At 41.2% G+C, this 24,424-nt stretch overlaps 1 protein-coding gene across 1 annotated transcript in view; it reads right to left on the minus strand.

Moving 5' to 3' along the window:
* FMN2 (formin 2) overlaps nucleotides 1–24,424 on the minus strand; it is a 265,037-nt gene that overhangs the window by 192,756 nt on the left and 47,857 nt on the right. Inside the window, exons 3-4 of the mRNA XM_074989102.1 lie at nucleotides 11,252–11,399; nucleotides 2,821–2,882 (exon numbers count right to left, since the gene is read on the minus strand). Of these exons, the coding sequence (XP_074845203.1) occupies nucleotides 2,821–2,882; nucleotides 11,252–11,399 (210 nt within the window). The remainder of the gene's footprint in view (nucleotides 1–2,820; nucleotides 2,883–11,251; nucleotides 11,400–24,424) is intronic.

The following is a 24,424-nucleotide window of genomic DNA, read 5'->3' on the forward strand; positions in this document are numbered from 1 at the left end:
ATTATTTGACAAACATTTGTGGATTATTTCTGGGAACTTGTGAAGGTGAAATTGACACAGGGCACCACAGAGGCTGCTCAAGCAGCAGGAGCTGCTATAGGGAAGGTCTGCCTTTTATATGCACCCTGTTACCTCACTTTATATAGTCAATATACTTTATTACAGAATGCCTCAACAATGCTGAACCATTAAATGAACGTTCCAGTTTCACTTGTGCTGATCAACTTCCACCCATACTAAATTCCTTGTATTACCAGTGTTATGTCTCCTGTACATCCTGCTATGCACTGTACCAGAAAAAAATCTGCCTTCTTTGAAAAACAGTGACAAAAACTACTGTTGGTTTCAGTGGTAGCATAGTTAAGCAACTGCTGAGTGCTTTTGAAAATCCCACCCATTGCTCCACATATTTAAGCCTTAGCGGACTAAATATTTAACTAAAACTTCTACTGCATCCTGAATGTGATACTGTTTTGAAAATCAGTAGGTCATAGTTTTAATGTAACTGAAACAAAGCTGATGCCTTCATGAACGTGAATGCTAAATATTAGCATAAGATAGGAAAACAAGGATAAGAGAAAACCGATTATGTATATTTTAAAATGTAAAACTGGGAGCATGGCAGAATAGAGACAAAAAGAGGAAGAACAAAAAGTGTCCTGCTTTCCCACTAAACAAATTCCTCTTGCATTTAAAAGTATAAACATGTATTCACATACTTCTGGAAAATCATGCAAATAGATAATTTCACTTTTTTTTCTTTTTTAAGGCTAAGCTGGGGGTGGGATCAGTGATTGAGTTTCTGATATTTAGTGTGTAATCTGCTCATACTACCATTTCCCCACTTCTCTCATCTCCTCCTCCCCACACTCCCTCCTTGTTTCAGGCTATAACTTTTTTTTTCTTTACAGTACTGGTTGAACCTCTGTAGTCCAGAACACCTGGAACCTGATTGAATCTGAACTGGAGAATTTGCCAACCAATGGAATGTCAACATTTTCTAGCATATCACAAATGCTTCCACTGCTTACTATAGCACCTTTTATTCTTGAGAGACAGGGGTTAGCAGCAGTGGCGAGAATCTATGGGCAGTGTTTGAGTCTGAAGATTCTCTCATGGCTTATCTGTCCAATACTGGATTTGTACAGTTGATTGCAATAACCACATGCCAGTCTACTGCTGAATTCTTGAGTGTGAGAGGAAGATGAAGATCATTTGCATGGCTTGCACATAAACTATCAAAGGATGATGTGCCCTGTTGTAGCAATCGTCACCAGATATTTAAATCTGATAATATAGATTCCCAGGATTTTGGATCCATGTTGACCTTGTTCATGGTGTTTTTGCATGTATCCTTGCTTAGTTTTGGTCTTCCTCTTGTTATCAATACACATGACAGTTCACTGAAGAGCATTTCATTGGGAAGATGTTTGTCACCCATTCTTCTCACATGACAAAGCAATAGTAGTCTTCTGCTGTTGAGGTGCATTATGAGGCTGGATATGTCAGATCTTGACAGGACAGCTGCATTTGAAACTTCATCTTGCCAGTTGATATTCATAATTCTGTGGAGGCAGATGCAGCGAAGATGGAAGCTGTTCAATTTTTTCTCCTGGTTCAAGTAGGTGGTCCATGTCTCAGAACCATGGAGTAGGATATGCAATACTGGGGTCTTATAACACAATTAGAGTTAAATTAGAGCTAAACAGCTGCACAGAACACCAAGAGCAAGGACCAGTGGCTGTAAACAAACTCTGTGGGACCATGGAAAAAACTTGGCCATACATATAAGTGGTTGTCTGGCTAACTAAGGTCATGCAGGATGATGGACATAGTTGGACCAGACAGTGCCTGTCTAGAGAGGTTCAATCTGTGCAATAATAACTTTCAGAATGAACATTAAAAGGTCAAGATAGAGGCAGCTAGTCTGATTTTGGGTACCTTGGTTTTTGATATCCAGTTTGAAACACACTTTTTTTTCCCCCCTTCAGAAAATAGTGGGTTCCTAACCTAATCAGGTCCAGTTGGCATGTCTTAAGGGAAATATCCAAAACTGGTAGTTTAAAAACTTAGCCTAAGAGCCATGATGTTGTGAAGCTTGTCTTTGTCAGCGTTAGCCCTGAAGAACAATTTCTCTCTTCATGTCCATTCAGCCAGACAGAAAGCCAAAATACTGACATTTTTCTGAAGGTTTCCATCAAAATCCATACTAGAATTTCTCCATTATGACTATAAACTTCTACTTAATGGATTTTGCTTTAGACTACTATTCTAACGGGGGAAAGCCAGAGGTTCAAAAAAAGGCATGACTACAAACCATTCACACTGCAGAGTTTTGCACGTGCCATCTGACTAGAAGGTGAATTTCGGACAATCACTGACCAAGGAGGCAGCAAGGAAGCAGCACTTGCTAAACAATTAATCTTACGCAAGGACAGAGTACTGTTAACTTAAGGAAGTCAGATAGACACAGATTCATTAGTTCTAAGGCCATCAGTGATCATCTAGCTTGGCTTCTCACGCATCACAGGCCAGCAACAAAAGGTCCATAGAGACTACCTTTACAAAAGAGACATTTTTAGTCAGCAGCCAAGTGTCTCTTCATGTAAATATGTGATATAGATTATCCATGCATATTTTGAAATAATAAAATGCATATAAAATTTAGAAAAAAATACATTTATGAAGATTTGTGCCACTTATCCAGCCTACTGAAACTTAAGAGTTGTTCCAAAGGTGCTAACACACTGGCATCCAAATCATATTAAGAAAGAAGCATAACACACACACAAGATATTACACCTCCAGACTAGGTCTTACCTGTACCCGCTGAACATCCTCTATGCATTGTTTCTGTGTTTCCAAGATAGGAGCACCAAGCTCTGGATGGAAAAGGAAATATAGATTCAAAATGTTTTAACCAACATGAATATAACACAAAAATGGCTTTTGTGGGGCAGACCCACTTCTTCAGATCTGGAGATCTAGTATTTCCAGTACAAATCTCATCACCTAATAAATTATGTTCTTAGTCTTTAAACAGCTACATGACTGCTGATTTGTTTTGTTAGAATACAGACTATAGCTGGGTCTACACCATGAGATAAAGAATTTCAAGGCTTCAGCTCAATATTAAAATATGACTGTATTCACAGTTAATACTATTATCTCAATTTATTGAGCTGTAATACCGATCACAAAATATCAATATTACGGGACAGGTATAGCATCAAACTCGAATTTAAAATCTCGAATCAAGGCTAGTGTGGAAGCATCATGTCCTTAATTTGAATTTATTAGCCTCCAGAATTGTCCCATATGCATCCCACAAAGCTACTCAGTGACCCTCCAAGTATGCCTGCTTCGCTGCACTCCTCTCAGGTGTACAGGAAGAAGGTCAAAGTCAGCCCGTGAAGTTTTGATTGAATTTGAATTAGAATTTGAACTGGAATTCAGCTGGGCCCAGCCCTGAAAATATAAAGGGCGCCCATTATAAAAAAAAATTCCTTTGCCCATCGCTTCGCAGCACATCAGTAGCCATTACGCTGCATAGGCTGCAATTTTTGGTAGCCTTCTACTGCAATCATGAGCACTCTAGGTAGTGATCTGCTTAGCACTTCTTAGGCTCGCAAGAAAGCCTCAGCTTGGGCCCACCAGGAGATTCTGGATCTTCTTACGATTTGGGGAGACCAATCGGTGGCAAAGAGACTTCAGATGGCCAAGAGAAATGCAACAATCTATAAGCAGATGTGACACAATATGACTGTCTATGGTTACTCACAGGACTCAATGCAATGCTGGATGAAGGTGAAAGAATTCCATCAGGCCTATCAAAAAGTCTGGGAAGCCAACCCACAGTCAGGGGCAGCTCCATGGACTTGCTGCTATTATGAATAGCTGCACATGCTTAAGGGTAGCGACCCTCCCATGAAGCCCAGTATGAACTATGACACCTGTGGAGGCCCTAGTATGGAGTTTGGGGTGAGCCCAGAGGAGCAGGGTAGCCCAGAGGAAGAGGGCAACAGAGAGGAGGAAGGGGGAACAATCAGGGGAGAAAGGAAGTTGTGCCAGACAGTCCAGAGCTCTTCTCCATAGACCTGGAACTGGTCCCCTCCATGCCAGGCCTCAATCCACCTGGTTCAGGTGAATATTTATTCTGCATGCTAGAAGCGGGTTGGGGGTAGGTAGAGCTATAGGGTTGTGTATGGATATCGGTTTGCTAGTTATATTTCTGTGCTCCTCAGAACAGTGTGTTAATATTTCTTGGGATGAGGCACTTTTTGGAGATCTCCTGAAAGGCCTCATACAGGCACTCTTGTATTTTTTTTCCCCACAAGATTTTTGGGCAGGCCTGACTTATTGTGGCTTCCACGGCAGCACATCTTGCCACTTCAGGCAGCTACAGTGATCTGGTGTCATGGTGCCACACCGCATTTTAGCAAGTTTTCCAGACTTTTGATCACACAGAAAGAGCAACTGATCTTTCTCCATATCTGTTAGTTTTAGGAGGGCAATGTCTTCTTCAGCAACCTGCCGAAGCATGGGAATTCTTTTTTTTTTTTTTTTTTTTTTTTTTTTTAAAAAACATTAAAAACCATTAAAGCCAGCCTCATTTTTGTGCTGCCGTGCTTCAGGGCAGGCGACATCACATCACAAAGTTCCATAAAAGTGGACTTGCACATGCAAAAGTTCTGCACCCACTTCTGGCTGTCCCAGGACTCCAAATGATGTGGTCCCACCAGCGTGTGCTGATCTCACGAGTCCAAAACCATGGCTCCACTGTCAGCAATGCATTCATGGCAGCCAGCAGCTGTGAGTCTTTGGACGACAGTGGGGAGATTTGCTCTTCCAAATCATTCTCGTCATCATCAGCTGCAGCAATATTATGATAGCCAACTGTCAGGGAGTTTTAGAATTGAAGAACAAATTGCACGACAGCCACTGTGGTTGCTGAAGCAATCTTTGATATGATTTGGAGTATCTGGAATGCCACAGCAGGAAATGACACAATCTCAATTTCTGTTTTCATGCAGTTACTCAGGCTATGAATTCTCAGACAGTGCTTGGAATTCTGGGATTCAAACATGAAACACCCACAAGAAACCGGGGCTAAGGCACTGTGGGATAGGTACACACAATGCATTGCTCAGGATGTCAAACTTGCAAGGGGAAATGGGGATGCGGAGACGTGACACGGAAAAAAGGTGGGTGGAATTTCAAGAAACTTTGTAGACACTTTATTTGAATTCATAACATCAAGGTTAAATAGTTAAATTTATTAAAAAATTTAATTGATCTCATAGAGTAGATGCAAACTAACACGGTAATCATGAAAAATAATTATCCAGATAACTAAAATCATATTGGATTATGGATGTTGCTGGACAAGAGAGAGCCAGTCTAGGAAGGTTCACTCTGTGCTTACTCCTCCTCATAACACAAGAACTAGGGAGTCACCAAATGAAATGAATGGTCAGCAGCTATGAAACAAAAGGAAGCATTTCTTCAGACAACTCACAATCAACTTATAGAACTCTTTGTCAGAGAATAATATGAAGTCCAAGAAAGTAACAGAATTAAAAAAAGAACTAAATTATTACATGGAGTTCTATAGGTCCATCAATGGCTATTAAGGAGAGGGATGGTATCCCCTAGCCTGTTTGCCAGAAGCTGGGAAATGGACAATAGGGAATGGATCACATGAGGCCTGTTTTCTCCTACAGACAACTTCCTAACCTAATGAAAATGCTCACTAGCAACCACGGGCCATACCACAGTAATACTAATCCTGGAACCTTTTCCTTGGAACAAATCTCATTGCCAAGTTTGTCCACATATTTATTCTGGAGATACTATTACTGGACCTAACCACATTAATTACTAGATCAGGGGTTCATTCTCCGGTACCTCAACCAATGTTATATATGCCATCATGTGCCAGAAATATCCCTCTGCTATGTACATCTGACTAACTAGACAAACACTTTGCCAAAGCATGAATGGACACAAAGCAGACATTAGGAATCTGAATACACATAAACCAGTCAGTGGGCATTTCAGTGGAGTGGGCCATTCTGTTAAAGACCTGAGAACATGCATTCTAAAACAAAGAGACTTCAACAGCAGATTACAAATGGAGATGTGTAAACTTGGGTTCATACTTAAATTTGATACATTAACACTTGGCCTTAATAGAGATAACAATTACCTCATGCACTACAAGGACCCTTCCTTTGGTATTCATAATGATCTCAGGCAGGACACCTAGTTTCTCACACCCCTCACCACCCACCTTCAGTTCTATATATCTGATTTGTCAGTTTTTATACAACTGTTGGTTTGTACTGGAAATGCTATAATCTCCAGATCAGAAGTGGGTCTGCCCCAAGAAAGCTCATCACCTAATTATTTTGTTAATCTTTAAAATGCTACATGACTGATGGTTTGTTTCACTCACCCTGGGTATGGCCATGTTTCCCATGATCACATAAAGTTTGCTTACGGTCCTAGCTTTTGGTATTCTGCACTATTATTTAGCTCTAATGCACCCCATAAATGTCTTCTAAGAGCCCAGTAAACAATGGAAGAAATAGCTGCTAGAAAATATTGACCTCCCATGAGATGACAAATTCTCTCATTTGACACCGGTCAGGTCCTGAGGGTGCCAGACTAGAGACGTTCAACATGTAACACTTCCTGATTCACTTTATCCATACCAATCATTAGTTTATAGACCTCTATAATATCACCTGTCAGTCCTCTCTTTTCCAAGCTAAGTTCCAACCTTATTAATCTCACCTCAGATGGCAGCTGTTTCATATCCCTAATAATTTGTTTCCCTTTTCTGAATACTTTCCAATTCTAATGTATTTTTTTAAGATGGAATGACCACACCCATACAGTTTTAAATTGTGCACATACAAAGGGTTTATACAGGAGCAACATTATATAGTCTCTTATTATTTATCAATTTTCTATTGATTCCCAACGTCTGTTTACTTTTTGGCATTCCCTGCATTTTGAGTACACATCATACTTAATCCTTCAGAGTACAAATTAATGGTATCTTCACAGGGGCAGGTTTAAAAAAATAAGAATTATTTTCCTCATAAATGAGCATAATAGATTTTATAATAACTGTAAAATCCTCTTCTCAGGTTGTATAGCATTCACTAAGACTCATCATTAGTTAATGGGTATCATCTGAAATCTACTAATGTGTATCATCTGCTATATATGAATAAACTTCCCAGAATAAACAATTTTTCCCCTTCATCAGAAATATTTACTTACAGCATAGAGAAGCCCCAGGAAGGATAGAAGGAAAGTCCCCACACTTGTGTTTTCCCCATTAATAGATTGACCTAGCCTTCTCTGGAATAGCTAGCAGCTCTCCTCAAATTCAACAGATTCCCAGGTGATCACAGGAGACCAGGGAAGTCCCCTCACATGCAAATAATTTATGGATTTTTGTGTGATTATGGAACGTTCAGTTCCATGTCTCCACCCCCAAAATACTGCCCTACACACACTTCCTTTCAGGATTCCTTCAGACAGAAATGCTTTGGAATCCTCTTTATTTAAAAGGCAAGTCCTAGGCACCAGAGCAGCATGGAAAAGTCGAGTTAACAATGTCTGATACCACGTTTCATTTTTGCCATTTTACCATGGGTTTTGTAACAGTGGAGAGAAATGTAATGAAACCCTCAATCCATCCCTGCCCCCAGGTTTAAATATTTTCAGTGTCTCTATGGGTGCATTACAGGGGAGAAAATGGAGCTGAAGAGAAATGGGGGAACATCTACATTAAGGAATCTCTCCTAAAGCTCTGACTTTGGAGGATGGACTGGATTGATTTCCCTTTGGACAATGACTCTGTCCTCTCATGCCAGAATTAATTAACTGTCAGACATTAATGCAAGGAATTTGCTATAAAAAAGTTTTAGACACAATGCCATGTGCTACCTGCCAAGCTTAAAAATGAAGACATTAATCAGTTTTTATTACCACAGTTTCTTCAATAAAAATCAGAAAACCCACAGGGAACAGTTATGATCACTACTTTGCTAATCTTTTCTTTTAAACCAGAGTCATTTAGGTCTAATGTAATATAGCATTAAATAGAGCCACTGCTCACCAGTAGTCATCATTGGGCATTGGGAGGGGGGACAGTAAAATGAAGAACATTTCTGTTTATTTGCTCTAGTAAATGACCATTAAAATATTATGCTAGCAAAAGCTTAATTCTCTTTCTTATTTTATAATGCAGAGTAACCATTGCTCTACCGAATATTAGCTTTCCAAGAGTTGCTTTTTAATATGCAAAATTATGTCAAAGTTAAAATAGTGATTGCTGGTTAAGTCAAAACAATTAAATGGATACTTCCATTCTGGTAATATAATTTGTTTCAGAAACACACTGTACATTCCAGCTTTGTTTCTACACCGCAGTATTTGATTGCATGCTGGATAAAGAAATTACAGATTATGCTGGCAAAGAGGGATACATGTAATAACCAGGGCACATACTGTACTTGAGAGTCAAAAGTCCTGGCTCTCACTCTCTGCTTTCCAGACTCCATGTTTGGGGTACAGGGAGAGGTTGTGTAAGGTCAATGTCCCTTCATATGATATGGTACTATCTGCCTACATGATAGGGGCCTGGTCAGAGTTCATTCATGTATATCTGTAAAATATATCGACATGGTACTGTTGATAGGCAAAGCCTATTAAAACAAGCCAGTCAGTCAATCACATTTCACCTTGATTCTAGAAAGGCATCACATCTAATCCTTTGATCTGTGCTTAGAGAAAAGAGGAAACAAATAATTTTGACATCTCTCAGGGGCAGCATGGTACAGTGACCTAGATGAGGGGTTGGATTGCACCCTCAGCAAGTTTGCAGATGACACTAAGCTTGGGGGAGAGGTAGATACACTGGAGGGTAGGGATAGAGTCCAGAGTGACTTAGACAAATTGGAAGACTGGGCTACAAGAAATCTGATGAGGTTCAATAACGACAAGTGCAGAGTCCTGCACTTGGGTCAGAAGAATCCCAAGCATTGTCACAAGCTGGGGTCCGACTGGCTCAGCAGTAGTTCTGCAGAAAAGGACCTGGAAGTTGAAGTGGACGAGAAGCTGGACATGAGTCAACAGTGTGCCATTGTAGCCAAGAGGGCTAACGGCATATTAGGTTGCATCAAGAGGAGCACTGCCAGTAGATCCAGAGAAGTGATTATTCCTCTTTATTCGGCTTTGGTGAGGCCACATCTGGAGTACTGTGTCCAGTTCTGGACCCCCAATTACAGGAAGGATGTGGAAACACTGGAGAGTGTCCAGCGGAGGGTGACCAAAATAATTAGGGGTCCGGAACATATGACCTATGAAGAAAGGTTGAGGGAATTGGGACTATTTAGTCTGCAGAAGAGAAGACTGAGGCGGGGATTTGATAACAGCCTTCAATTAACTGAAGGGAGGTTGCAAAGAGGCTGTTCTCAGTGGTCACAGATAGCAGAATACGAAACAATGGCCTCAAGCTGTGGTTGGGTAGGTCCAGATTGAACATTAGGAAAAACTTCACTAGGAGGGTGGTGAAGCATTGGAATGGTCTACCTAGGGAAGTAGTGGAGGCTCCATCCCTGGAGGTGTTTAAGTCTCGCCTTGACAGAGCCCTGGCTGGGCTGATCTGATGGGTTTGGTCCTGCCTAGGGCAGGGGGCTGGACTTGATGGCTTTTTTTAGGTCTCTTCCAACTCTATTGTTCTATGATAGGTGGTCATGGTAGATAGGGGTGAGGTTAGTGCCAGTCACAGCATCACTCTCTCAGGTTTGGCCCAGCCACACCTCTTTTACAAGGGAGATTAAGCCAAATTTGAGTGAGTGGCACTGCAACCTGACCCAACTGGGTCTCAGTACTGCTCGGATTTGGCCCTGTTGCCTTAGGCGGTTGCCTAGTTTGGCTAGAACTAAAGCAATCCCTACCACCACTATTTTCTAGTTTCCAGCACTAGAACACACAAAATCTTAGGCTATATCTACACTGCAGACTCCTGGTACCACAGCTATATCACTCATGGATGTGATGAGATGTGACTCTTGACTAACAAATCAGTATTGGCAAAAGGCCCTTGTGTAAATGAAGTTATATCAACAAAACTGCAATTTTCCTAGTGTAACGTACCTTACATAGTATGGAGTAAGACTGGAATAAATTACACCAGCAAAAGTGCAGTTTTGCCAGTATACATGTACACTAGTAATGCTTTGCCAGTAGAGCTTACAGGGATTCATGTACTGGCAAAACAACCCTAGTGCACACACAGACATATTCTCAGACCATTCACAGAAAGTCCAGAGTGTGGCAAATTTGAAATTAGCCCCACCAAACAGTGCTAGGAAAGGCAGAAGTAGTGGTGGGCAAAGGGAGAGCTGTGAATAGTCCTAAAGGCTATAGGGATGAACGTAGCCTCAAAATGCAGAGAGGCATTTTGCATGCTCATCCAAAAGAGCAAAATGCATGCTCATCCAAAAGTAAGCCTCCCTGAATCGCTGGTATTTTCCCCTCATAAAGGCTATTAACCAAAAGCAGACTTGAAATTCTTTTCAGTGGTAACTTATTCTTTTCTAGCCTACAAAACAATACTTGGTTTATTGTTCATTTAACGGTATCAGTTTAAACAAATGCTTTTAGGCAATAAGAAATGACAATTAATTCACTGAGAAAGGATAATAAAAGGTAAACAGACAGGTGAAGTAACAACAACTTCTGAAATGCACCAAATTAAAATAAATCCCCACATTTGTTTATATAACCATTTTCTTGTTCCCTTTACCAACATAGGGCTTGTGCTGAACACAGATGAAGAGTAACATGTTATATGGCACCTAAAAATAGTACTGGTGGGATTTAAAGGGAGTCCATATCCAGGAAAAAGAAAGATTGCCCCGCTATATCACTATGAAGAGTTGTAAATTGCAGAAGAAGAAAGCACTATTACTGTTTGCTGTATCTACAGCATAGTCAGTGTACATCTTGATGTTCAACAAAATACTTCAGTCAAATTCATTCAAGTTAACGATACTTTGACCATTATGCCAAGATTTTTAAAAATACGTGCAGAAAGTAGGCTCCAAAGTCCATATTTAGGCATCTATATTTTTTCAATGTATTTTCAATAATGCTGAGTGAATAATAGCTCCCGCTGAAATCAACGTGATATGTTGGATTCTTTTTCTCTCCAAGCGAGCCATACCTGCTTCCATATGTTTAAGTCTTTGTTCTTCGTCAGGAGGCTTGGGTGGTGGCCACACGGACGGAATTCTCCTTGGAAACCTCCCTTCAATATAATCCGATGAATGTGTGGGTTGGTTTACTGCAGCCCAAGTATAAAGCTGGTCTTGCTGTGGTTATTAAAAAGAAAGTTGAGAAATTCACTGTATAAAGAAGATAACAAACAATTTTAGAAACAAAGCTTTCATTTCCAACACAAATAGTTAATTATCCAGTCCTACATCAATATAAGCAATGTGTTTTTACACTCTTCGACTCATGATAAAGCCTTAGCCTCCAATTTTTTTAAAAGATGACTTTAGAACAAGTAACATCACAGGCTACAGCAACCAGAACCAGGTTTAACATTTTTCAGCATGCATGAAAAATAAAAAACAAAAAAAAAACCCCACACACACATTTTGCTGCTCCCCATTCCCATACATGTAACCATCTCATGATCACCCAGCTATCTGCAGGGTCAGCTTCAGAACTTCAGAGAGAAAGAAGGGTCTTTGCCGTACTCCATACGTTGAATCATTTTACTGAAGGATGCCCCATGATGGGAGAGAGTACAAGGAGAGGATTGGCAGGTTCGCACAAGATTTGCAGTTCACACTAGACTTCTTGGGTACGTTTGAAGGCTTGCAAGATTTGGCCTGTGATTTGAAGCCATAACATCTTGTAACACTTGCACCAAGACAAAAGCCATGTACTCTAGACACTACCTCGTTGTAGCTGAGGTACACAGCCCCTCCTTTCAGAAGGGCCACGGAAATATGGTGGATCAGAAATGCAAATGAGGCATGGGTTTAAATATCTTGCACTTCATTTGCATACCCCCACATAATCTGGCTTTGGGAAGAGCCTTTTCTAGAAGCCGAAGCAGCCATGTGGATGGGGTTCCTTTCAAAGGAAACCCCCCTTTCAAAAGCACCCCCCTTCCTGAAACTAAATAGGAAGAAAAAAATAAGTCCAGTAGCACTTTAAAGACTAGCAAAATAACTTATTAGGTGATGAACTTTCGTGGGACAGACCCACTTCTTCAGATCATAGCCATACCAGAACAGACTCCATATTTAAGGCACAGAGAACCGGTTCCCTACATCAACTCATCTACATATTAGTCTAGTTTTACAAGAGTCTACATAAAAAACACCTGTGAAAGCAGTACAAACTACATTTTCATAGAAACAATGCCTTGTTTATACTGCTTTATGTACTGTACACTGAAATGTAAGTACAATATCTATATTCCATTTGATTTATAATATGGTAAAATGAAATAAGTAATTATTCTGTTTCAGGGTTCTGTGGCACTTTTGTATTTTTATGTCCGATTTTACAAGCAAGTAGTTAAGTGAGGTGAAACTTGCAGGGGGAATGCAAGACAAAAATCAGACTCCCAAAAGAGGTACAACAGATAACTGCTGCATACCATTTGGGAATATTTTCTTATCGCACCTAATTTACACTAAAGCCGCATCTATGCGGCACTCCCCTTCTGGAAGGGGAATCCAAAGAAGCAAGATAAAATGCAAATGAAACATTCACATATTTTACGCCTCACTTACATATTTTCATGCAATCAAGCTTCTGGAAGAGGCTTTTCTGGAAGCAAAAAACTGCTGTGTACATGGGGTTCCTTAGGGGAAAAAGCCCTGTTTCTGAAAGAACCTTTCTTCCTGAAATGAATGCAGAAGAAGGGTTATTTCAGAAACCTTTTCTCTTTTCCCCTGAAGGAAGTCCATCTACATGGCTGTTTTTGCTTCTGGAAAAGCCTCTTCAGGTAGCGCAATTGGGCAAGAATATGTAAATGAGGTGCAAGATATGTAAATCCACACTTCATATGTATTTTTGACCTTGCTCATTTGAATTCCCCTTGTGGAAGGGGAGTGCTGGATAGATATGGCTTAAGTAACAGAACTCATGTGTGTGCGTGTGCGTGTGCGTGCGCATGCACTGCTCTACTAAATTGGAATTATTTCCTCCACCAGGTTACCAGGTAACCAGCTAGGTGATAAATAAGCAGCATAACATTTAAAACACCAATCAAAAAATTAACAGAAAAATAATCAACCCCTACAAATTTACTGGATTATCTGGCATCCATTTGTTTATGGACACTCATTAGGATGACAAAAGCACGAAGAAGGGATCTCATTACACTGTCCTCCTACTCTTTCTGTATGGGAACAAATGCTGCACTGATTTAAAAAAAAAGCATTTTACCACCACACACCTTTCATTCATAGCACATTCTCTCACACCACACAAAGCAAGGAAACCTGGAAGGGGAAAAGAGAACCACATCTCAAAGGAGGAAAATAATTCCCCAAAGAAACAAGCCATCCCATTATAGAGAAGAAACTAAACCAATGGCTATTAGCCAGGTCAAATAGTGTCATTTCTAAGTAGAGGAAGAATTCTAGTTTAAGCAAACTTAGGGCAGAGGCATGGTCCTTGTGAAATGTTCTTCCTGGCTATACAAACCAAGAGTAGCCTTGCATTGACTAACTGTGAAGTTAGGTGAAAAAGCTAAAGGTTTCAGCCCAGTAGCAAAGTACAGTGTGGGCAAATAGTCTGTACTCCACATGGTAAATTTCATTCTACAAAAGTGGAACTGAAAACTAAAAGTGCTCCTTAGGACTAGTATTATCACAAATATGTGCCACAGGGCATCTGCTCTGAATATCTATATTCAAAGATAACGCCTGCTCTACTTTGTCTAGTCTGCACTAAAGGTCTTTAGATGTATATTTGATAATCTTTCTTGCCATGCTGAAGCTTTGAACACGTGCAGACTCTTTGCTGCATCCTGCTCAGAATCAGCTACATGCATAAACCTCCCCTCAGGGGAAGGAGAGACAACAATCCACTTAATGAAGCACATTAGCCTTCACTTCCTCCCCAAGTTCATTTGTGTGTAATGCTTTGCAAATTAACAGCTGTTACAGCCTATGCTCCATATAATGACAAGAATAGGATCCCTGTTCTGACATGTCCTTCCACACCCTCTTTGCTGGCTTCTTCAGAACTGCAGAATGCTCACATAGGAGTCAGGCAAACTCTCTGCACAATCTGACATTACTTTTTCAATGTCCGATCAATAGATATTTTGAGCACCTACTACTAGTTACACATGCCGTTGCTCAGAATTTATCCAAGTACTTTCAGATTTATAGTTTAAATCTCTCCAGTTTTAAAGTGCAGTTGCTTTCTGCCTTTTTTCAGCAATCCTTCGCCTATATTGTAACTGATTATGTCACAGCTGTAAAATCGTCATGTTCTTCCCTCAACTGCCTAAACAAAGATATGACCTCCAAGCACTAAATATATTGGTGACTCTTGTATCTTACTGATGCAGACAGGGATTCATCGTATGAATTAATAATTAGCTCTTGAAAGCAGTATAGCAGGGAAACACATTCAGCTGCTCAGCAGTTAATCACTTATTACCACAGGCTGAATTTTCTGCACAAAGGTGTAGAGATTGTCAACAAGGTGTGTATTGCTCAGGTGCAACCACGCTCATAATCTTTAGGTGTATTGTGTGCTTACCTCATATGATTAAATGAAAGGGTTACTAATTTAGTGTGGGCATGGGGGACAGAAATCACTGAAATTTAACTTCAGAAATTATCTTAAAATCATGGGTACTCACTTCCCTATAAGACTCTATTACCAACTGCCATAACTGACATTCTACGTTCAAAAATTCAAACCTGGTGCAGTCCTCAATCAGGTCCATCACACCTGAGGGGACTGGCCCTTACCAAATATGGGCATCCTTCCAGAACACTCTGAATACTAATGAGGATGGCCTATATAAGGACACACCTCAGCAGCATTGGGAATCTTAGGATCTCTCGAAGGAAGTGTGTGTATGTGACTGACCGGACCGGACCAGACTGGACCTGACCTGAACACAGAGCTGAATCACTTGCACTGTTGGCCTTTTGAGCCGCAGCTGCTACTAGACAGCACTTCCCTATAGAGGGAGCCTCTTCTGCTGCTGCACCATTCACCACCTGAGAGCCAGTATTTGAGGAGGAACTGAGGAGTCAGCAACCGCCGTTTTGGCGCGCTCAACACCTCAGCGCACCCCGCTCCCCCCGCAGATGCTGACCATCTTCTGGCCGGCATCACCTCAACCTGCTGCCATCAACTGTTGTTTCCACAGAGGGCCTTGTTTGACATGGCGCACTGCACCAGTGCGGCAGGCCTCTCAGCCACTTGCTGTACAATAAAGGCCTCATGCCCTGCTTTTCAGGCTCTCTAGAAGCCAAAGACCATATCCTTTAAACTGTTATTTATAATTGTTATTGCTTGTTATAATTGTTTATTATGATTGTTTACATAATATTAATGTAGGTAAGCAAGTTAATCTTAATATAGGTATAGATACATACAGAAAATAGTGTTTATATAACCTAATTATTATCTAAGTCAAGATAACTATCTAGTGACAGGGAAACCCGGCACTACGTTACCCAGCAGTGGCCTGGCAACCCACTGACTGGACAAATAGGCCCTGGCCAAACCAGCCACGAAAGCCTAAATACGGCTCAAACCGAGCTTTAGGGCACCTCAGCCCAATACCTTAAAGGCTTTTAGCCTACATATTTCTGGTGGGTACAAGGTGCTCCAGCCTGTCCTAACCAGATACATACTAACCAACCTTTCAGCTATTCCTGACAGCAGAGTAATATGACCTGTGACAACCAAATTATCTACTATGTTACTGACAGTAAGTTAAAACAATGAATTTCATATCTTGTATTTGTTACTGTTGTTGCTGTGTTTTTATTTTGCTATTGTATGTGAAATAATAAACTATTTTTGATTCATTCCAATTAAACATTGTCCCCACACTCCTCGTTGTATCTCAATCCCCTGGGCACAGGTACAAATTGAATCAGTGTTTGTCTGGACTTACCTGCACGTTATATCCAGGCTATTCGGGCCGGGCCAAGGTTAGCCGAGCCCACTCCCCTACAATAGTACTCGAGGCATTCAATTCGGCTACCAATTTGTCAAGGCAATTATATAAAAATGGTAAAAGGGTCAACCACAGTGAGCTGCTGTCTGGATTGTTAAAAGATGTACAAGCTGTGCATGTGTAACCAAAATTAATTTGAAATCAACTGAAATCTAAGTCAGCAATGTGAGCCTACCAAAATTAAAAACAAATCCCAAACAAAACCAAGCAAAAAAAGACAACTGGATGCATAAGGATAATCACACAAGGAAAAAACAAAAATTTAGGGCTGCACTGTGTGTGGCAGGATGACGAGGGAGAGAGCTGCTACTGTTCTAGACAACCCACTACCACCTCCAAGGTGGAGGCACAGTGAGAGTAATTCTGACCACATCTGCTGCAGTTGAGGTCAGACCAACTCCAACAAGGGCAGGGGATTTCCATTAGCTTTAAGTAAAACTGGGAGCAGGCCCACTTTCTTCTAGCATTCATAGACTCCAAGGTCAGAAGGGACCATTGTGATCATTTAGTCTGATCTCCTATATAACCTAGGGTATAAAGCTTTTGCAGACTTCACATGGAGAGCTAAAAGTCAGCTCTGCAGTAGAATCCTCAGTGATCACCCTAAGACTGTATACAAGGTTCTCTGAACAGAGAATGAACAAAGGAGCTGAATGTAGTTGCAACTGCTCCCTATGAAATGAATGTTAGGTTCTCCTTGTATATAGACTGCTACAGGGGTGGATCAGGTTTTAGTTGCAGAATTAAGAGCCAAACTACATCTACACTATGAGATAAATTTGAATATAAGACAGTTAGCTCAACTGTACCAAGTAATTGTCTTCACTGTAAATATCATTAGCTTGGTTTAGGGAGCACTATATCACCAATACTACAAGATGTTTGAAACTGGGTGCGTGTAGCATCAAGTTCAGCAGGTCACGTGAAGGCTAGTGTGGAAGTCCCATTCTTTGAATCAAATTCATAAGCCTCCGGAGGCTGACTGGCACTGTTGCACCTGGCTTCCAGCTGCCCACCACTAGCAGGAGCTAGGAAACTAATCAGTGCAGCAGCTCTGGTCAGTTTCCTGGCTCCTGCAACTGGTGGGGATTTGGGAAACTGACCAGAGCTACTGCACCTAACTCCCAGCTCCCCATCACTCATGGGAGCCAGGAAAGTGATCAGTGCAGCACCTGGCTCCCTGCTGCACGCGGCTCCTGGCTCCTGCAAGCCAGGAGCAGCAGCGCTGGCCAGTTTCTTGGCTCCCCTACACTGTGGGGACCCAGGAACCAAGCAGCAGGTTGAGCATTGCCGGTGGTGGAGGTGCAGCGAGGCCCAGCGGGAGGGCACAGAATGTGGGGCTGAGGGAACTGTGGGATAAGTTCCCACAGTGCACTGCTGGAACTATCAATGTTTGGCCACTCGAGTGTGGCAGCACTAATTCAACTTTATGTGGACTTTGTGGGAAGTAAGCATACTCGAAATTGAATTTATAAAACCCAGCATTATAAAATCGAATTTAATAAAATCAAATTTATCTGGTAGTGCAGACATGGCCCCACAGAACATTAGAACATTCCAGTCAGCTGAAGAGGGCTCTCTTTATTTGAAAAGGGTGCTTAACATGAAGAACTCAATATCACCAAAAAAAAAAAAAAAAGCAAATAAACCTTTCCATAAAAATAAGTTACCAAGAAAAATATAAATTCTCACATCAGTTAAACATGGCTATCTATGCCAACCATCAGTCCTAGTACTAGACACAGATGCTATACTAGGGTCAGGAACAACAGATCAGTAAATATACTATACTCAGCAAGGGCCTGAGAGGGAACTACCCCTTTATTCTGTAACATTCAAGAGGAGCATTGCCAATAGATCCAGAGAAGTGATTGTCCCTCTTTATTCGACTTTGGTGAGGCTGCATCTGGAGTACTGTGTCCAGTTCTGGGCCCCCAATTATAGGAAAGATGTGGACACACTGGAGAGGGTCCAGCGGAGGGTGACCAAAATAATTAGGGGGCTGGAGCATATGACCTATGAAGAAAGGTTGAGGGAATTGGGTCTGTTTAGTCTGCAGAAGACGACGACTCTGGGGGGTGGGGGTTGATAACAGCCTTCAACTTACTGAAGGGAGCTTGCAAAGAGGCTGGAGAGAGGCTGTTCACAGATGGCAGAACACAGAACAATGGTCTCAAGTTGCTGTTGGGAAGGTCCAGATTGAACATTAGGAAAAACTTTTTCACTAGGAGAGTGGTGAAGCATTGGAATGGTCTACCTAGGGAAGTAGTGAGTTGCCATCTCTGGAGGTGTTTAAGTCTCTGCTTAACAGAGCCTTGGCTGGGCTGATCTGATGGGGTTTGGTCCTGCCTTAGGCACGGGGCTAGACTTGATGGCTTCTTAGGCCTCTTCCAGCTCTATTGTTCTATGATTCCTATCTCAGGGAAGCAATTCTGTGTTTAATTTTTTTTCAGCTGCTCTGTAACACCAAGCAACCAAGCAATGTTTCATCAAGTGTGTTTTATTTTGTTAAACTAACTTATGTGTTCTAGATGACAAGAGGTTCTAAGACTAAGACTGCAAGTAACAGAAGAAATGCTATTCTAATGCAGTTTTCTATTATTGTGGCTAATCAAATATATTACTTTAAAAGTCCTGATCCTTGTGTTATAAATAATACAAGCTTCTGTCTCTCTTAGAAGTACAAGCCAACTTCTTGGTGCCAAGACAGCAAGCACAGAAAAGTGGCACTTCCTGTAGCAGAATCTCAAACACATACATCTAGAGAGAATCAATGTATGAAAGTTAGCAACGTAACTCCTTGGGGGTGAAAAAGCATATTCTAGAAAAGGTCCCTATACTTCTTACCATTTTAAAATATGTTTAAGTTCTATCAGGGAAGCCATACTTAGAAAGCACAGGTCTCAGCAGTTCTTGAAGAAAGCACCATTACAGAAAAGAACTGACATAATCCTTCAAAAATGCCACAGAAGTAAATCAGAGCGGATAGTTCACTGTGTAGAAGCAGTAAGCTGTTGAAATAAAAATCATACCTTATTGTCAGGAAGATTTTAAGTGATGTTACTTGCAAACAAAAATAGTTGCAGAGGCATTAGCTGTCACTACGTAACAAACAAACAAACAAAGAAAAAAGCAGTCAAGTAGCACTTTAAAGACTACCAAAATAATTTATTAGGTGAGCTTTTGTGGGACAGACCAATTTGAAAACCCACTTGTCCCACAAAAGCTCACCTAATAAATTATTTTGGTAGTCTTTAAAGTGCTACTTGACTGATTTTTTGTTTTGATAGTATATAGATGAACAAGGCTCCCTCTCTGTTACTATTCAAACAAAAAAAGAGTTTAATCATTTGCAAATATTGTAGGCGGTTTACCTCCAGATTCCATCTCCTTTAAAAAAATTCAAAGAGCATTAAAAAGGAAAAATTCAATTACAAATTTGTTCAGGCCATGGTGTAAAGCATTCAAATCTTTAAATGAATTGTCCAAAGAAATAGCATAATAAAGTTAAATATAGTGTTCTGGAACTGATAGCAAAATGGCAGATCTTTTCACAAGCAACTGAACATCCTCAGTTTCAAAATAAGAAAAAATTAATAAATGCACCACCAGAACCTGCTGATGACACCACAGAGACATCTAGTTTTATGGCTCTAACATCAACTGGCTGGTACACTTTTAATTAATATAGGGAACTCACAGAGGTTGAGGTTTTACTAGCCCCTGGGTCTTGGAGCCAGAGCTAATAGATTTCACAGCATACCAGCCTGCCAAAGCTGAACTGCTTAGATGGCTGAACCATTTGCCTAATCACTACTACCAGGTAATGGGGGTAATGTGCTAAAAAGCTTAGAAATCCTATTGTACTGTAGTAATAAGATTATTCAGCAACAACATATACCATAGCAATTAAAAGAATGTTACATATATCTCTGTAAATTGTTGATTATATTTAATTTTCTTTTAGCAGCATCAGGGGTGTCAGCTAAGTCCAAGTCCAAGGCATTCTACAGTCTGCGTAGACTGTGGATAGCGCCCTTCTTAACTCCATTCAAGATCATCATTTGCAGCATTGACTGTGACTGTGGAGGCCCACACAAGAGTGACAGTCCTTGCTACATCTGCTGCATAGGTAGTGGGTGTCTGGCAGGTCCTTGCTGTCCTTTCTACAGGCTCGCTTCTCCTCTGCCAGCTGCCTGATCTTCATCTTGCCCTTCTGAAGGCCCTTGTGTAGTTCCTGCTTCCACCTGCTGCAGTCGTCTGCCAGCTCTTCCCAACTATTTGGGTCAATGTCTACCTCCTTGAGGTCTCTCTCACAGATGCCTTTGTAGCGCAATTTGGGGTGTCCAGGAGGTCTTTTGCCAGAGGCTAGCTCGCCGTACAGGATGTCTTTTGGGATCCTTCCATAATTCATCCTGTGGACATGGCCAAGCCCACGGAGCCGCTACTACCTGAGGAGGGCATGCATGGTTGGAATTCCAGCTTGCTCGAGGACGGTGTGGTTGGGCACTCTGTCCTTCCATGATATCCCAAGAATGCACCTGAGGCAGCGCAAGTGGAAGACATTCAGCCTATTTTGCTGGTGGGCACACAAGGTCCAAGACTCACTGCCATAGAGGAGGGTGCTGAGGATGCAGGCTCTGTAGACTTGCATTTTGGTGTGAGTGTACACCTTGTTGTTGTTCCACACTCTCTTGCTAAGTCTGAACAGAGTTGTGGCTGCTTCTCCAATCCTCCTATTTAGCTCAGACTCCAGCGACAGGGTGTTGGTGATGGTGGACCCAAGGTAAGTAAACTCATGGATGACCTCTAGCGTGTAACTGCCAATGCTGATTGATGGAGGTTCAGCAACGTCCTGACCAAGTACGTTTGTCTTCTCTAGGCTGGTGGTAAGCCCGAAGTCCTTGCATGCTTTGGAGAACTGATCCAGCAATTTTTGAAGCTGGCCTTCTGTGTGTGTCACTACATCGGCGTTGTCTGTGAACAGACGACATGTCAGCTAAATCATATGAATATTCAGTGCCTCGTTCGGCCACTTGCTGCTTTCGAATTACAAACTAGTTGTGTAGATGGGGTTCCTTTGAAAGGAACCCCCCAATTTCAAAAGCACCCTTCTTCCCAAAAAATTGGGAAGAAGGGTGCTTTCCAAATCCCTGTTTCCTTTCAAAGGAACCCCCTGTGCATGGCTAGTTTGCAATTCAAAAGCAGCACTTTCGATGCTCCGGGTGGCTGCCATTATGCAAATGAGACGCTAATATGAACATTCACACCTTTAGCATTTTTTACCCACTTTATTTACATGCTCTTTCTGAAAGGGTGAAGCATGTGCAGACATAACCTGAGAGAAAACTGGTAGGTTTGGAAACTGCAGCTTACAACATGATTTTGCAGCTTCTGTTTTAATATGTTTTTTTGCCTCTTTATTACTATTGGCAGATCCAGTTGCAAGATTTACAGGTACAGTTACCTGATGCTAGTGGTTTTCAGTTGCTTATATGTTTTTCTAGCTTAATACCTTTGGGCTTAAATTTTCTTTGCTGTATGTCTTCATCAGTTGTGTTTTGTTTTGTTTTGTTTTTTTGTGGGGGGGAGAAATCAAGTAAAACAATCTGGCCTTTTCCTATGTTAAATTTGTATAGCAATTTCCACAGAGAAGCTCAAACCTCATCCTTTGTAGCTGGAACTTGTAATTTGAAAAGAGGGTCATCTCTCTGGCCACATTGTACATCTCTGAAAATTTCAGTTCAACAGAAGCTTGTTTAAAGCTGGCAACTACATCCTCTGAATAGCGTTTCTGCACTGAGCATACTCCGCACCCACACAACTATGCACAGACTTAAGTTAATATGACCCATCTCTGCAGATTAAGTGAATATGCTCCACCACCAAGCTAAAAGGGCAGAGCAGAACTTTTCCTGCCTCTCTTGATATCTAAGGACCACTATGGAATCAGGCACAGAAATGGAGCAGAGACACTGTCCTGTATTCTCTATGCACTCCCTAACACCACCCAAACAGCATGGAGTAGGAGGAGAAGGAAACAGCTTGCATAATGCAGATGGGGAAATCTACTGGTACTAAGATGGGAAATGAGGCTGGGATGAAAGTGTTCAGACCAAAAATAAAGAATACTTTGCAATGCTACTGAGGATAAGTGGGCAAGATTTCGGTACAAACTAACAAAATACAGAAACCTTAAAGATGACATGCTAGGTTAAAGACATATGTCAGAAGAGAGATAACTACCTTGTCACAAGGGACAAAAAACTGTGGGGCCTGGAGGAGGTTTCCAAGGAAGTAGCAGGAGTTCAGCCTTAGCCACGTTAAGCTTAAATTGCCTAGAAGGCATCAAAAGGGGATAGAACGCGAAGAGAATGAGATTTACGTATTTCCGATTATACACTTTTTTTTTAAATCATCCCTTGTTCTAGGCACTGTTGACAATCAGTAGACAGCAATCTAAACAGATACTTTCAACCAGTCTCATTAGACATCACTACCTGGTAACTACGAACAAAACTCAAAAAATCAGATGGGAAACTGAGGACAAAGGGGAGAAATAGACCTGAGTCTGAGGTCTTGTCAGATAGAATTGAAACCATGTGAATGCACAGAGAGAACAAAGAAGCCCTATGGGAGACAGAACAATGACAAAACAGGAAAAGACATGCTGAAGGTACAGAGAGACTGGAAAAGAACTAGGTTAGGAGAGTCAGAAAATCCAACAAGATTTTAAAAGGTACATGATTGCCAGTGAGCTCAGGGAAGAATACAGAACTTTTTTTTTGAGCAAGAGAGAGTTGCTGGCTTTCAGTATAGTGAAAATGTACAAGACGAACTAGAAGATATCCATGAATGACTGGATGAAAAGAAATTTAAGGAACTGTTTTAAGTGGCTCATTTGATGAATTAAGATGTAAATAGAAGAAAGTGCATAGAGGTTAGCTGGTGTTTTCTAGATTTGGAGGTAAAGGCAAAGGAGATGCTACAGTTCTTTAGCGCTTATAAGAAAGGGAAACACTACAGAAGAGATTTTCAATAATGCTTAGCATTAATCTAAATTTGTTCCCCTGGAAATCAATGAGTTAGGCCAATGACAAGGGCTTTTTAAAATTCACTCTAGCCTAGGAACTCTGTTTTAACCATATTGATTTGAAGCTGACAGCTAGATATCAATACGGAGATGTCAGACAGGCCAATATTTAAATTTGGATAAAATGAAACAGAGCTGGAATATAGGTAATCTGTGAATCATCCACATAGAAGTTGTAGTTGAATTTGCGCGTACGGATGGGATGTAGCAAAAGAGAAACGAGACCAGGGAAATAACCTTCATGTACTCTCATCTCACCCTGGACTGTCCGAAAGAAATGCAGCAGGGGCAGTTAGATTACTAGGAGGAGAGCTAGAAAAGAACAGGTTCACAGAAATGAAGGAAAGACAAGATTTAAAGACTAGTATGGTGGGCAATGTCCAAGGTGGTCAAGCAGCACAGCTTGAGGATAAAGTACTAGTTCTGAGATTTGACAAAGAAGCATTCATTAAAGACTTTGGCAAAAGCAGTTTCAATTGATTGCAAAGGGTGGAACTAGACTATGAAGGTCTAGGGTGGATCTGGAGCAGAGGAACTCCACACAGCAATTGTCAGCTGTGACTGCAATGAGTTTATAGAGGAAAATGTGAAGGTGTGGTAGGGTAGTTCTGTTGGGGGAGGGGAGGTGGCAGGGAATTGTTTTAAGTTTTAAGATTCAAGCATGTTTGCATTGTGAGGAGAAACAGCCAAAGCATAGTGAGAGGTTAAGCAGAAGAATAAGCCAGAAGATGGGCTGGTACAAAAGATCAGGAAGACGTGAAGGGCGTTACCGGGGCAAGCAAGAGCTTAGAGGATGACAGCACACAGGAAACTTCTATATCCATGACAGGCAAAACGGAGACAATTATAGGACAAAAGGAAGGTCAGCTGAGGAGAGAGGAAAGGTTACATTATATTTTGTCATTTTTCTCTCCTGAAAGAAACTGAGATCCTGTGCAGAGAGAGAAGTTGGACGGACTGGGTTTGAACAATAACCCAAGGTTGGGAAAAGGCAGCTGGGACTGTAAGCATGAAATTCAATTAAGTAGCAGTAGTCAGGGCCACTGATGTGGGGAGAACAT

The sequence above is a fragment of the Carettochelys insculpta genome, chromosome 3 (assembly GCF_033958435.1).
Source record: "Carettochelys insculpta isolate YL-2023 chromosome 3, ASM3395843v1, whole genome shotgun sequence".
Taxonomy (NCBI): Eukaryota; Metazoa; Chordata; order Testudines; family Carettochelyidae; genus Carettochelys; species Carettochelys insculpta.